General features: G+C 44.9%; 1 protein-coding gene across 1 annotated transcript; it reads right to left on the bottom strand.

Moving 5' to 3' along the window:
• Positions 1 to 289: 289 nt before the first annotated feature.
• Positions 290 to 15,316, bottom strand: POLR1B (polymerase (RNA) I polypeptide B, 128kDa). The gene is made up of 13 exons (XM_010180715.1): positions 15,176 to 15,316; positions 14,081 to 14,213; positions 13,086 to 13,222; positions 11,518 to 11,741; positions 9,610 to 9,781; positions 8,360 to 8,531; positions 7,296 to 7,577; positions 6,563 to 6,696; positions 5,976 to 6,146; positions 5,262 to 5,418; positions 3,765 to 3,961; positions 3,111 to 3,361; positions 290 to 1,172 (listed from the first exon to the last, which is right to left on the bottom strand). Exons 1-13 carry the CDS (start codon positions 15,293 to 15,295, stop codon positions 290 to 292), a joined length of 3,033 nt encoding a protein of 1,010 aa, XP_010179017.1. The 5' UTR covers positions 15,296 to 15,316.
• Between the last annotated feature and the right edge of the window lie 528 nt (positions 15,317 to 15,844).

The raw sequence follows: 15,844 nt of genomic DNA on the forward strand, positions 1-15,844 counted from the left end.
TGCTCTCAGCCCAGCAGCCTGGTGGCAGCAGCAATATTGCTTGATTCCCATACACCACACCTCAATAACCAGTGATCCTTTAGGAAGTGCAAATGAACTTCAACAGAGCTGCATTTCCTCTCCATGCAGCCTGGCGACTGCCCCGTCTCAATACAAACTTCAAATTAATCTTGCAAATGTTTGAAGAACCTGAGAACTGATTTAACACTCAAAAGCTGTGAGGGGCAAAGGCGAGACTGCCCCGTGCTTCCTCCCTCCCAGCAGCCACGTTATCAGGCTGAGGACAGAGCTACTCCACTTTGAGCTTTGTTTTGATGTTCATGGCCGCCAGCTCTGCCACAAAGTAACGGAAGACGTGGGGCACTGGGACAACCTCGATGGCGTCCACCTTGCTGCAGACAGAGCAGGAGTACCTCCTGCTGCTTGTCACGGAGGAGGAGAGCGGCAGTTTCTCCAGCAAAGGAGATGTCATGCTGCCGCAGCTCGTGCAAATGTAGGCTACGGAGCCATCGGAGCAGTTGAACAAGCGGTCTTGCAGCAAGAAAGATGTGCCATGTGCCAGCAAAGCATCACGCTCCATCTCCCCAAAGCGAATCCCACCTTCCACGTTCCTCCCCTTGACGGGCTGGTTGGTGATGGCGTCTCGGGGCCCTGTCGTCCTCACCTGGAACTTGTCCGAGACCATGTGGCGCAGGCGCTGGTAGTACACCACTCCCACAAAGATCTCCGCCTCCAGCTCCAGGCCACTGATGCCACTGTACATCTTCTCTGTCCCAAAGAAGTTGTAACCTGCGCTCACCAAAGTCTCACCGAAGTATTTCAAAGCTGAGTTCTTCTCTGTGAAGGTGAAGGGAGTAGCGTCGTAGGAGGTGCCATGCAGCGCCGCCGACTTCCCTGCCATGCTCTCGATTAACATCCCGATGGTCATACGGGAGGGGAAGCCATGAGGGTTGAAGAGGATGTCTGGCACCATCCCGTTCTCTGTGAACGGCATATCCTCCACTGGCCAGAGCTGGCTCAGGATGCCTTTCTGCCCGTGGCGGCTGGCAAATTTGTCTCCTACAGTTGGATTGCGGGGAACCCTGACAGTGATGCAAGCCTTCTTGAATTTCCCGGTGCCACGGTCATTACTGCATAACCTGACATTGTCCACAATGCCGACTTCCTTATTCCTGCGTAGGTAGAAAAACAATCACAGCAAAAGTGTCAGGTGTACTAATGATTTTTAGCTATGAAAGAGAAATGGACAGAAAAACAACAAACCACTTTGTAAATCTCATAAAATGCCTTGGGACGGCTGAGGAACTGTTCCACTGTTTCTGGAAAGCACTATTTAGGTAGCAAGGGAAATCAGACTGCATAAGAACTAGGGCAAGGAAGCAACACTACAGCATCACACAAGTGCCCTTCATTTGCTCTTTCAAACACTAGAAGCACAGCTACAACTTTCAGGTGATCAGGTAGTGTACCACCCCCAATTTAAAATAAAGATCATTTAAACCCAGTTCATCTGTACCACGCTTTATCTGACAAACTGCACCCCAGCGCCACTTGTTGTGTGTGGAGGCAGCAGCCCCTCTCCCTGCCCCCTGTAAATTCATCCGTCTTAGTGGGATGCCAAAGAGAGAACTGAGCTCAGCACAGCAGAGGAATGCTCAGCGCAGAAAGGGGAGTCCTAATGAATGCAGTGTGTGCAGAAGGCCTGTACCTGTGTTTAGCTTCTGTTTCAAAGCTATTATTTTGCTGTGTCCAAATGCAACCAGGGTACAGAGCATCACAGAAAATAAAACTATGCTTCATAAGCCTCTTCCAAGCTTGTTCAAACTTCTGAACCCAAAGCCACTGTCCTCCCTCTCTTCCAAGCCATGCATAAGATGTAGCAGAACATGCAGCACTGAGGACAGCAGGGAGAACTCCCTCTTAAAAGGGTCTCTGGGGCAAATTAGGGGCAGGAGCCAACACTGAGAGCTGGGAACCTCATCTCTCTGTAGGAAACTACAAAGCCGTCTGATTTGGACCAGGAATGAACAAAAGCTGACTGGCAGAGAGGTCAAATGTCTCCCTGGGTAAGGAATGTGAACGAAGGCCAGGCTGGGATGAGACAGCTGGGGAGCAGGAGCACAGGCTAGGAGCCAAAGGGCTCTGCTAATGCAAGGACAAGGCTGAGCTGACCAGTTCCCACTGCCAGGTGCTGAATCTCAGCCCTGTGCTATGACCAGGATGACCACTTCTGGGAGGCCACAGCAGTCTCCCCCGTGCAGCTTAGGCAGCATCTACTATAAAGTAATGGCGAGCTTTCCCAGCAATGCCAGTTACCGTGTTACCCACGTGCTTCTCAAACTAATTAACCTTCACAAAGTGAACAACTATGCAGTGTAACCCTTGCTGTCAGTGTTGTAGAGACACTCAGATAAGGCCTGAAGCTGTACAGACAAGTGGGAGTGCAGGATGCATTTAAATATATCAGGGGTTTTGTCAGTATTTTTGCCTCCTCTTCCTGAGAGAATTTAGAGGACTTTAATGAATGCCTCAGCAGCCTTCTCTCTTTCAGCTAAAGTTCAAAAATCTTACAAAAATTATCCCTGAAATATTCCAGAGGGGAATTTGACACATTTTCATATTCTATCAGTTTGGAAGCTGCAATGTTAATAAAAATGCTCTTTGAACCCCTAATTCTGTAACAACTTTGCTTACCAGGTTTTCTGGCAAGTTTTTGGGACCAGGAACTTTGGTTTCTATTTCTGTTTGGTGTTTCTTTGGGTTTCGTTTTTTTAGACAGAAAACCTTATGCGACTCAATTAACAAAAATCTACAGAAAACAACGGCGGGCAATGGGCAGAGGAACTGTCTTTGGGAGACAGCATGGTCTCAAATTCTCCTCCTGGGATAAGTCATGCTCTGCAGCATACACTGGCTTAGAGAAAAGCCACGATACATGTGTGGGAATCATGTACAACATGAACTTTGTTCTCTCTCTGTCAAGACATGGACAGCGTCACTTGAGGAGAAGAGGGAACATCTGGAGGAAGATACTGCAGCTCATCAGGGCCAAGCGCTCCCCAACTGCCAGCACCAGGTGTGCGGAGCCCGGAGGGAGAAGCTGTACTTACGGGTAGTACACAGTGAAGGTCTCTCCTGTGTTGAGGTTCACAAAGCTGTAGAAGGGGTCCCCAGGCTGTAGGATAGAGCCAACAAAAGGCAGTCCGTCGGCATCCAACTTGGCAACGTTCGGATCACCAGGCCTGATGCCAAATACTAAATTGTCGCCTGACCTGCTGGCTTTAAGGGAGAGGTCAATGCTCTCCGCCTTGATAACACTTCCATAGGCAAACCCTCGCTGCCAGGAAGATTTGTTCACAATCTAAAAAGAAGAAACAAAGCCCTGATAAAGAACTGCTGACAATTTCAACAGTGAAAGCATTTCCATTCTGATCTGTTGCTTACTTTTTTAACATTGCCTTCCTAAACAAAACCTCCCAGCAAGTCACCGTTCCAATAGGCCCAAACCTTCTGCCAACCTCAGTATTTCTCAATGCTAGAAGCCCACTGCCTCACACAAGGGAGCTCTGCTCTGCTCTCAACACCTCCAGTATTACCTGTGGTAACAACACTTAACTGCTGTGCTCATGTGTCTGCCCTAATGGAGCCTGTGGACTAGCAGAAGCACAAGACGGGCTCTTCTTGGCTAGGTACCACCCTTCTTCTCCATCCCCCACACAAAACTCCTTTACAGCACAGCAGGATTCCTCATTTTGGTGGCTCACCATTGCATCTTCCATGTCATAGCCGCTGTAGGAGATGACAGCCACAACTGAATTGGTGCCGATCGGATAGCTGTCCATTCCATAATAGTCGTACATGCTGGGCCGCACCAGAGGGCTCTGGGGAGTGTGGAGGTGATACAGCTTGTTATCCGAGCGGTCCTTGTAGTTGTAAACCGGAAACCCCATGGTTTGCTTTCCTATAAAGAGAGAAAGTTGGATTTATTAAGGATCAATTCAAAGTTGATCTATGTTTCATCCTCCATGTGTCTTTTTGAGAAGAGAGCTGGGAATGCATGCAATTTAAACGGATTATCAACCTTTAAACCCCTGGAATTTAATAATTGCCCTAAGTCCAGCTATAAAAGCTTCTATGAATCACAACACTTGATTCCTTTCATAGCATTTCATAAGGACTATTTGTAATTTTGTGTCTTTTTTGCAATTTCAAAATCTTGAACAGGGTTGGTGTGGTGTTCTTTGGTTTTGTTTGTCTGGGGGGTTTTTTGTGTGTGCATGTACGTGTGTTTGTTTTCCTCTTCCCAGAGTTTCCCATAGTGAGGCACACCTGACATATTTCCAGGCCAAAAAGCATTTGCTTCTGCAGTATAAATATACTGGCAAGGAAAACAAGTTTTGAACACATTGATATTTTCAGAAAAGTATGAGAAAGTGGTAGCATTTTTAAGGACACCTTTCTGATAATATTGTCAGAAATGTAGCAATGCTATGGAGGTAATGAGACCTGCTCTCTTGAAGTCCCTACCCACACACTTTCTCTTAGCTTGCTTTTTTATTAAAAAACCCCCTCAAGCTTCTTGCACATCACTTGCACCTCAACTAATTGAATCCCCACTACATACCCTATCCTAACTTCTTCTGGACAACCAAATAAATTTAAATCTTTGTCAAACAGTTGTCAGAAAAAAATCCCCCACCCTGTTGCCACAGTAAGGTATCACTCTCTTGCAACAGGTGTCTGTAGCAAGCGTTGTCTCAACAGCCACAGCATCAGGACAGCGGTTGCTCACTGAAAACAGGTGGCAAGGAAACCTCACACCAACTGCTGCAGAGCATCTACCAGCCAGAAGTGGGTTAACCTCTGCAGGTTGTGGGGAGGAGAGGACTGCTGGCAGCACAGCTGTTGGACACAACCACCACCAAACTGCAGGTGCAGTGCCCTTCACTTGTCTGTATGATGAACAACATCAAATTAAGAAAAAAACCCAAACAACCCAACAAAACTTACTAAAGGCTTAAGGAAGGCAGCATGAGTGCAACAATCTAAAACTGCCCACTGGAAGGCAACTGGGACGATCAACTTGACTTCATTTACTTTGCCATGAAAAAATGGTTGTTTATCAACCTCAACAATGAAACAACATCTGGGAAGAGCTGTTATTTGGGATGTGGGAGAACACACTGGAATAGACATGTGAGACTTTTTCTCCCCATCTCTCTTGCCCAGGGACTTGCAGCATGAGGTACTACAGCACCTACCCATCTGGCACTGATACATGTTTCGCGGACTTTGGTTGTGGTCAGAGAAGGGGATGAGGTTGGCCACCACGCTCAGAATGCTGTGAGGGAAGAGCTCCTGGTGAGTGGTCCTTCCGGGCACCACCTCTGACTCTAGCGAGGCCACGTTCATGTAGATCTGCAAGCATCAAATTGGACAATGCTGGTTTGCTTCCTTCTTTTAAAGGGAAGGAAGCGAAACAAAAGCTTCCTCCAATGTCCTTTTATCCATTTCAGTTTTAGTTGTGGTGGTTGTCTGTACCTTAGTGTATTAGCAGGCAAGAAAAATACCAGACAGCTGTTAAACTACCTATTGCAATCACAGACCAGCTGCAAGGAAAGCAAGCCTGGAAATACCAAACTGCAGTAACATGTCCTTCTTCTGCCTCCCACTTTAATTGCTCCAAAGGGGTGAGTTACCAGGCAATCCACTGCCTGGCTGCCCACAGGCAATTTGGAGAATGTGATCTAACACCAGATGAGACAGCGCACAAAGACAGCAATCCTTTGCCCCAAAAACTGCACTAAGTTAACACTAAACCAATTAGAAAATCCTTTTACCACCTATTCTAGCTCTTCAACACAAGCTTCCCATGTCCCCTCCTCAGCTGCTTTCACAACTATTTTCCAAAACACTGCTTTTGATGCCAGCTACCTCTGTAATAGCACTTGATAAAGGAAATAAGCAACCCCCACCTGTTCCAGAGTACCAATCCACTCTTCCCTCCCATAGAACAGGTTTCTGACAGGCCGCACCATCCGGCAAGGGGTGGTAAAAATGAACAAGCCAGGATACAGACTGGATTTTCCCGTCATTGGGATAAGGACCACTTCTGCCCGTGAGGGAAATCTCTTCTCTTGTGTTATCTGTGCAAAGGAACACCAGTTTAGAAACACAAACCAACACTTGTTTAGTTAAGCTGTATCCAACAGGTTACACAAGGAAAATGCCAACCACAGGTGTAGCCAATAACATACAATGGTGGAGAAAGTATTTTAAAAACATTTCTACAAAAATCTCCACCAAGAACAGGACAGAATACGTCTATCTTCCCTTTTTTCAAGGAAAAAAGTTCTAAAAATGATTACTTCATAAACCAACAGACCAAACATACAGATATAAACAAGGGAACCAGAAAAGCCTGCTCCTACAGCCAAAGACAACTTATTGGATCAGATTAAAAGAAAAACAAAGGAAGCTTTTTAAAAAGTCCCAAGCACGCCTATTTGTGACCACTGCATATTGAGGATGTGTAGCTAAGAAACATTTTGAACAAGACAACCTTGAAACGGCGGAGGGTTTCTGTGATCTCAGGAGCCAGCTCCCGCTCTACCCATCCCACCACCGAGCCGTCCAGCACAACCTGGTAACACTCCGCGTAAGGCTTGCTTGGCGATGCATCAATGGGGGTGACACCTGTGAAAAGAGGGGGTCGGCAGAAGGAACAGCCAAAACAGCAAACAAAACACAGAAGTTATTTCTACAGGAAGCCTCAGTCCACACTAAAAAGCTTTCTGAGACAAGAAAAAATTCTGACCTACAGGGTAAAGCTGTAATTTACTTACTGGAAAATATAAAACACGCCCAAGTAAGAACACCATTCTCCTCCCCATTTTTTTCTGACTGAAATAAGGATTCCTGTTATCATGGTAATCACAAGTGAGCGGCAGCTTAACCCAAGTTACCAGCAGCATACAAAAGTCACTGCTTGGTCCAATTTCTTAGAGCCTGTACTGTGCAATTCCTTCTGCTTAAGTGAACATATTCCTTCTGCAGCACACAGCTAAGAGACATTTACATTGAACATTTACCCTCTCCAAAAGGCTGACATGCCTGTATAAGCAACGTGCTGCTCACCACTAAGCAAAAGCACAGTTAGCAGAGGTTTAACTTGATTTCACCTTCTTGAGTGTACACTGATGGTACCTGGAGAACCTTTCCCAGATGCAGCTTTGCAGGGCAGAAAGATAAAAAGGAAAACTGCTTCATTAAGTAAGCAAGGCAGTAAAACCTACCCAGGGAACATAGCAGAGGTGGGATGTCTGTCACGGGCACCATCTCCGTCACTATCTCGCACACAGCCGTCATGTGGTTCATCAGACCACAGGGTTCTCCATCCGGGGTGTCCACAGGGCACAAGAACCCCCAGGACTCAGGCAGCAGCTTGCGCACAGTTGTGGTTCTCATCTGGGAAAACGCTGCCCCTCTGTGTATGCAGCGGAAGTGGGAGAGGTAGCGGATGAAATTCAGCTTGTCTCCCACCACACACAGACCGCTGTCCTGTAACATGCCCAGGCCTTGGGAAGAGAATTGAGATTTATGTCAGGATGCCATCCAGCTTTAACAAATACGACGTTACAAGGCAGTTTCTTAGTTTTCACTGACAAGCCCTATAGGTGCTCACACAGGATCCCAGCAACAGGAGGCACGTCTGTTGTTGCCTGTGCAGAGACTACAAATTCCAAGCTATTGCTTAAAATCCAACTCCTTTTAGAAACACATGAAAGTCATTCCCAGTGAGGCAACTTGGGGGTTTGCAGGTGGTACTTTTTACTGAAATTCCGCGGCCTTCTCATTTAATTTCATTTTCTAGGGCATATTCCATTACAACACCATCACACCAGCCACATCAGAGAAGCACCAGGAAAATTTGCAATATACATTAGCGAAGCAGTTTCTCTCCATTTAAGCTCACATGACCAATAGGACAGTCCTGATAAACAAACTCCCCCCTTCCCTTACACTGCACCTTCTAAGAAGAAATAATCTTTGGGAAAACAAATCAAAATATGGTCACTGTTTTGGACAGTGCTAAATTTAGCAGTTTCGACTGTTTATCTGGGTAGAGGCTTTGCTTTGGTAACTGAGCTGTTTCATACCACACAAAGTCTGTGCTTGAGGAGAAATCTTGCCTTTTTCCTCAACTATCCCTATCCTCAGACCCCTTTCATTAATTCAGTTACAGTGTGCAATGTCTGCACACAAGCAGTTGTATTCAGATAAGGGCTTAATTTTATGTTTCTCATTCTGTTTAGCAGGACAAAAAAATACAAAAGGCTTCTTAAGCCTGAAGATTTACCGGTTTTAGATCGCAGGTTACCAGTTGCAAGAAGATACTCAAATGGCTTGGTAAGGTCTGTTGCCAGGCCGAATGTCTTCACCAAGCTGTCTGCATTTATGCTGATATCTGCCTTCTCTTTTCTTTTCTCCAAAACGAACTTAACAGATTGCAACCAGTTTTCAAGCCTCTCCTACGGTTTAAAAGTGAGAGATTGAAACTTAAAACAGGAAAACAGAAGCTCAGATTAGAACTTCACATCAGTTACATGTGCTACAGAAATCCTCTGAAATCAGCAGGAGGGACAACTTCTAGTGAAGTGACAGTTTTCCTGCCCTATTTCCCACATTGACTTCATTTAAACAAAATGCTGGTGGTATCATGCCAACACAGACCTGCAAGGAAAATACCCATCAAACAGCTTCGTCATCACTTCCACCCAGACCAGTGATCAGTCTGGCAAACGAAGTACAGTGACAGAATTTTGTAAAGAACAAACAAAATGCAAAGCAGAAATTGTACCTCTAATCCAACCACAAGAATAACTCCACTGATTAGCCTGCTAAATATAGTCATGAAGTAAAACTACGTTACAAAGTAAGTTTAGATACCAAACCTTGAATGCCACAGACATGCAGTATTTAAATGTTGCTGAGACAGTCTGAGACAGTGAACTGGATTTTAATTGCAACTGTGATTTTATCACTGCTGTGACCTTGGATGCTATATAAAAACAGGAAAAAGGACACAAGATACAAAACAACACTTTGAACTCTTAGTAAATATCCCCACTTTGCAGCCACACTGTGTTGACTGCATGCTCCAGCCTATTTAGGATTTTTGCATCCAGAACAGAGGCTGTTAACTCACTCCCCTGCTGATCTGACACGGAAAGCAACCGTTCCTGGTGACAGTTCCATGTAGCACTAAAATGCTCACATTATTTTATTTTACTTCACTTTACTTCTAAACTGACTGAAACCACTCAGGTAGTAGAAAGCAGTAGTCGAAATTTCAACAAAACAATGCTAAAGAAAATTTTGGCTACAATGGAAAAGAAAGGCTAAAAAAGAGTGAACTAGTAACTCAGGGAAGTATCTTTACTTGGGGATGGGAACTACTATTCCACAATGATTTTCATGGGATAGTCAAGCTTCTGAACAGTAATACTTTTCTCCAGACATCCTAAAATGAGGATGACGGCATGGTCACTGCAGGGTCTCGACTGGATGACCATGACATTCATAGGCTTAAACCCCTGAAGACCTCACCTTTAAGAACATCAGGAAAAGCTGTCCTGGGGTGAGCACTTCTTGATTCATCAGACTGTCCGGGTTATCCTCCATGCACTCCCCTTTGGCAAAAGCGTACAGCTTCCGGGTCATCATGCAGAGCAGGTAGAACTTCTCAGTTCTGTTTGTCAGGTGGATGCAGATACACTTGCTGGAGGGACAGAAAGGAGGAGGACAATCATGCTAGCTGTTCTTCACGTTTCTCCTACATAATCACAAACCAATTTTTTTTAAAAGGTCTAAAAAGCCTAACAAGTTCTTCCAGTTTCCCGTAGCATTACATGAAAATGCCAAGAAATGATAATAAAAACAACTCAGACTGAGCTGAAAAATGATAAACTTGTCTTTTTAAGGGGCTAGTTTTGTTAAGGATATACCTGTTGATTAGATGAAGGTGAACATTGTGAAAGATGGATTTTACACACCTCCGTGTTAAGTGTCCTTATAACTACACAGTTTATGTACACAGGTATTTGAGTTAGGATGAGGATTGTGAGTCAACAGATGAGGTTTACGTGTTATTTTGCAGTAGCCATGACACCAGTCATATACATGCACACATCCACATACATGCACCCCACCCCAAATCTGAGCTGGAAACTAGCAGCAAACCACAAAACACTTCTGTTAACATTATCAGTGTCCTGCCACAGAAAGTCCCAATCTCCACTGCCATGCACAAACCATGCGTGGAAAACCATGGGCTGAAAATCGCTCTAGTGCAAGCAAACAGGAAAGCTACGCCTATTTCCCACTAAAGCTGATCGTCTGCTTTCCAGGACACTTGAGATCAGATGCTCTCCAAGACAAGAGTGCAATAGCCTCAGCGTATTCAGTGCATCAGCACTTAAGGGTTTTTTCAGCTTTCACTTCTGCTCTGCATTGCCCTCTGCTGAAGCCTTCACATCTTCACTGCAAAGCAAGGCAAAACTCCAAAGGCAAGTCCTGTCTAGGAAAGTCACAGCTCCAGCATTCTTACATACAAGGTACATCCCAAATATTGTTTGCACATTCCTCTGCTTCTATCTCCTCAGCTGAGGGCAAATAATGTGCACAGAACGTATCACAGAGGGAAAAACCCCCACAAAATAACAAACAAGCCACCCACCAGAATAACCAGAAACAAGAAAATCAGAGCCATTCCAACTTACTTGAAATTATCCTCTCTCATTTCTCAGTACGAAGTTCTGCTCTCCCAGTTGGTCTATGGGCTTTTAAGCACCCCTCTAAGCACCTGCAGGCTGCCCTTGTGTTTCCAGCCACCTGACTACACCCCTGTTACAAGTATTCAAGGACCCAGCATCCCAAATGATCCTTTTCAAGTGCTAAAAAAACCTCTCTAAGAGCAAACACCTACTTTGTCAGAAAAAGGAATTATTTAGTTGAATGTCTGTCACACTGACAGCCTCAAAGCCAGCTTTTCCATTCCTTTCTAACTTATTCCATGGAAGAAGCACCTAATTTCTACCACTTTAAAAGATAAATGTAATTCTCATCATAGTCACTGACTGTGTGAAGCTGATAAAGTGCCACAAATTGCAGTATTTCTGTTCAACAAACAAGAGCCTGGAGCAGTCACAGACCTAGCCCTAACCTTCTCTTCCTTAATCTTTATGTTTTTAATCAAATACATCACAAAATCACATCTAAACAACTTATACTCTCTCCTGAAACCATTTTGGGGATGCTTGTGTCAATCTGTTGAAATACAAATTTCTGACCGCCACAACTACCTATTATCATAATATCCCATAGTCCCATCGTTTCATGAATGCATGTGAAAACCATAACAACGTGTGACACAACATGGCAGAATACTCTTAAATCTGCCTGTCATTTCAATACAATCACACTGAATCGCACCGTCCCACAAGCACACACACATACTTCAAAATGAAATCTGCAGCCTGCTCATTGCTGTACCACTCAGGAAGGTTAAGTTTTATCCTGAAGCTCTTTCCCAGGTATTCGAGGACGTTTTGCTGTGTGTAACAGCCCGCATTCACTACAGCTCTCATCATCTCAGTAACGCAGTTCATGTAAAAGGTGTCCTCTTCCTTTCCTTTGACCAACTCTTCAAAAATCTGGTAGTCTGAGAAATTAACTAACGCCTGAAAGACAGAAGTGTATCAGGTCAGAAAAGCACATGGTCATACCAACACCTGGCCATAAAATATGGCAGAAGAACTAAGGCACCCCATCGATTCATGTTTTCAGTCCTCTGGAAGTACTCTTCCACCACACAAACTGAAAAATACGGTGGGGCTAAGGTGCTTAGAGAGTAATGCAGGGGATATTCACCTCCTAATGATGATCACAAGTATTCCCAATCCAATGAGACCCTTGGGAAAAACCAGATTTGTACTCCTAAATTAACAGACTTCTCTTGTTTAGGTAAAATTTACTAATATCTTTATAAAGTGAGCTCACTTAGAAACGTGAATTTAATTCACCATTGTCTCAAGCTACTTCTTATCCTCATGCAAACCAAAAGGCAATCTGACCTTTTGATGAAAGCCATTAGAACAAACTAACTTAAGTTTCAACACTTCATATACTAAAGCCCAAACTTTAACCCCAAGAACTAAAAAAGTTGGCTTCCTCTTTGTTTCTTTGTGTCGGACTTAAGCAAGTATTTTGTCCACCAATGACTTCTGTATTTACTGACAAATGTGCCTCGTCTTTAAGTAAACTATTTGTTCATCACATTTAAGCAGGCTTCAAAAAGTTCATGAAAAATTTAAAGTTGAATAAAAAAGACACCAAGGCAGCTTTCTTTATGAAAGAGAGCAATGTAAGCTCAGTTCTGCTGCTTGGTAACCACGATATACACAATTTGGAAGCAGACAGAGCATGAGCTGTCTCTTGTCCAAGAGAGGATAGCACCAGGATCATTACACAGCAAGAAACCCAAAAGGCAATGGGGCTGCTGCAGTCTGCCACAGTGGGACCTGGATGGGCTGCAGGAAACCAGTACAGAACCAAGCCTGACTGGTGCAGATGGGGGAAGTTAAACCCACAGAGTGACGACTTATACCTGAGATCTCCTGAGCTACCAGGAAGTCAGTGCAATTCCTTTGCATATTAAAACAACAGGTCATCGGCTACTTTTGTTGAAATAAAAGTTGAAGAATAGTGCTGAAGAAAAAGTGAAATGGTGCTTCCACCACAAAATGCCACAGGCCTCTGGCTTGGTCTAACAAGAAGAGGTCATGAAACCCCTGTGTGACTCTCCTCTCCTCTCCTCTCTACACCCTGCACATGCTTCCCCTGATGCAGCCCTGCACTACATTGCAGCCACAGGCTCGGTCTGGACTATAGTTCGTCAGCCAGTATAGGAAAGATGACTGAAAATACTTAATACGGAATTAGCTTCTTCTCATTTCTTAAATAAAAACGCTTAGCAAAACTTCTGTATTTATTCAATGCAGAAAGCACAAGCATTGGTTGTTTACCTTTAGAGCAAATCCCAAGGGAAGGAAGAACAACTCTTTCTGGAAAATGAAATTCACCATGACACAGCCGTTCTCCAAGTAGTGAAGGTTCATATTTGTAGCTGTGTGCTCGTCCTTAACACAGTGCATCACCACTCCTGCAAAGATTAACACAAGCAAAGACACTTTGGTATTTCATGGCTGAGGACACAAGGCAAATCCCTGTTTTCCACACCAGTCTGTCCTGTCAATAAACACACCAGCTCCATGCAGTTCTTAGCAGATAAATGTCCAAGGACAGCCAGCACACATGCAGAGAGGCTTGGAGGATGCACACAGCTTTCAAGAAAAGGACAGCCCCAAGCCTCAACTATGTTTTAAGCTTTCACAGCTCTGTGCTTGGGTGGCACCCCTGAAGCAGTGTTTCCTGGTCCTGCCCCATGCCCTCCATTGCAGGACAAAGGAAAATAAAACAAAGGGGATCATTTAAACTGGCACTGCCTCAAAATTAATTGTCATGGAATTACAGTGTGTTCTCAAGCACCACAGTCCAGTCAAATCAGCAGCTGGTAACACCTGAGTTTAAAAGTGCAGCTTTTCTGGTTTAATTAAATTTTAAACTTGTTTTACTGAGTACGCATGACACAGGTAAGGGACAACCAAGAGCCCACTTAATCTGTTTCATGTAAATTAAATCTACCACCTCGAAGTATGGATAAACAAATTCAGTGAACCAACTTAAGCAGTCCACAGCAGACCTCTGCTGAAGGCAGGGGTTCCAGTCACACCTTCCCTGTAACAAAAGGCTGCAGGTACTGCAGGGCCTGGAGCACAACCAGGCAAGCACCTGCCTCATGCCTGTGCCATTATGCTGGTGCTGACTCCTTATTTTTATATGTAGTAAAGCAAACAGGCATCATACAAGAGGTACAGCAAAACAAAGTACCAACAGTCAGCTGTTGGTGGTCACTCCTGCTTGTCCTCAGGCGGTCACCAGCAGGAAGGGTTCAGCTTACCGTACTCGGTGAAGCCAGGGCCTCGGTTTTTCCACTTGTGTCTCGCCATTGCAAGGGGGAAATTTCGCCTGGGCATAATCAGCATCCTAATAACTTTTTCTAAGCCATTAATTATAAAGTAGCCTCCCATTTCCTGGCAGAAGAAGAAAAAATATTTTAATCTGCTTAGAAATTCATAACCCAGCATCTTAGGTAAAAGACAAAAAATGCCTGTATTATATGTGAACAAACATTTCATGTTTTAACTCTGAAACACAGCAAGACACGTTTCAGCACCGCACTTGCCAAGGCTGTGCTCCTGCAGCACACAGTACTACGAAAGGGGTGCATGTCCCACAGCGTAAAAGACAGACAAAAAAAACCAACCAAAAATCCTGTGTGCCCACTGAATGGCTTTTAAGAGCCGACAGCACCTTTTTTTTTTAATAAACACTCTGAAGTTGTCATTTTAAGTTTATAAACCAGAGAGATACTGCAGAATACCTCTTTCTGGTCACACACAAGCTTCACACTGATAAATTTACAGCTCCCCACACCATCTGCCACTACGACACACCGTTTCAGTAACGAGTCATACTATGAGTACGGGCACAAACAGCAGATTTGGGGCAGGAGACAGTGAACAGCAACGGTACACTGCTGTAGATTTTCTTTCACAGTTTGCTCATTCTTTTTATGAGTGCAAAACACAGCACTAAGTAATTCTGTGTCCAGTTACCCACAGCTGACATGCTACTGGGGAGATGAGGAAAAAGCTACAGCAGAATGGAAATATCTCCTTCAACGCCTGCTCTCCAAACCTTGGTCTCCACAGAGGCCCACTGACAGCTACTCAGCCTCAGCTGCTGGGTGCAGTTGAGAAGTTGCCTATGGGAGCTGTAGGTATCGGCCTCAAACAGATCCCTGTACTCAGAGACAGCTGTGACCGCACGTTTTTCAAGATGTCTGAAACGACCATAAACAGAGAACATTCAGGAAAAAAAACCAGTTGGACTTGAAGCAAAGCTTAAACACTCAAGTGGTGTCAGGAGAAGCTGGCCCAAAATACTGCTTATGTAAAACGCAGATTTTCCTGACCCACAAAATCCCCGTTACCTCTTCCTCCTCATGGTGCTGCATGAGCTCTTGCGGAGAAAGATTATGGAGGTTGCACAGCTTGGACTTCACCATGATGGGAATGTAGCCCAGGGGCTGCCTGATGGTCCCCTGTGGCATGCCATCCACCGACCAGCTGATGTCAGCCTAGAAAGACACAACACAAGTTAAGTCGCCCTTTTCACCTTTCCTGCTATATTAACTGCGCATTTAATTCCACCACAACCTGCTCAATGAGCTTCCAGTGCTGTAAAATGGTGATAATAACAATAAAGAGCAGAGCTAGTAGATACATGCAGAAAAATCGCTCCATGGCAAACAGCCTGCATGGGTTTCCAGAGGGAAATCTGCTCCCGACTTCATCTGCAGCGGGATAGGCTTTGGAAGAGCTGCTGCCCTGCAGGGGAGAGACACCGGCACCACACCACCAAGTGCTGGGTCCCAACCGTTCCAAACATTTACAGGGGTTCAAAAAATAAAACAAAAACAACGCCCCAAAAAATGGTACTGAGGAAAACACTGAGTGCATGACGAGAATATGGGCGTTCACAGCTCTGGATTCTGCACGGGAGGTGGCTCCGCGCCGGGAGCTCGGGATCCCTGCGGGACGGAGCTCTGGGAGCCCCTGGGCAGTGACAACGGGACCACGCCGCGGCAGGGACACGCGAG

Source organism: Mesitornis unicolor, unplaced genomic scaffold (assembly GCF_000695765.1).
Source record: "Mesitornis unicolor isolate BGI_N332 unplaced genomic scaffold, ASM69576v1 scaffold41113, whole genome shotgun sequence".
Classification (NCBI taxonomy): Eukaryota; Metazoa; Chordata; class Aves; order Mesitornithiformes; family Mesitornithidae; genus Mesitornis; species Mesitornis unicolor.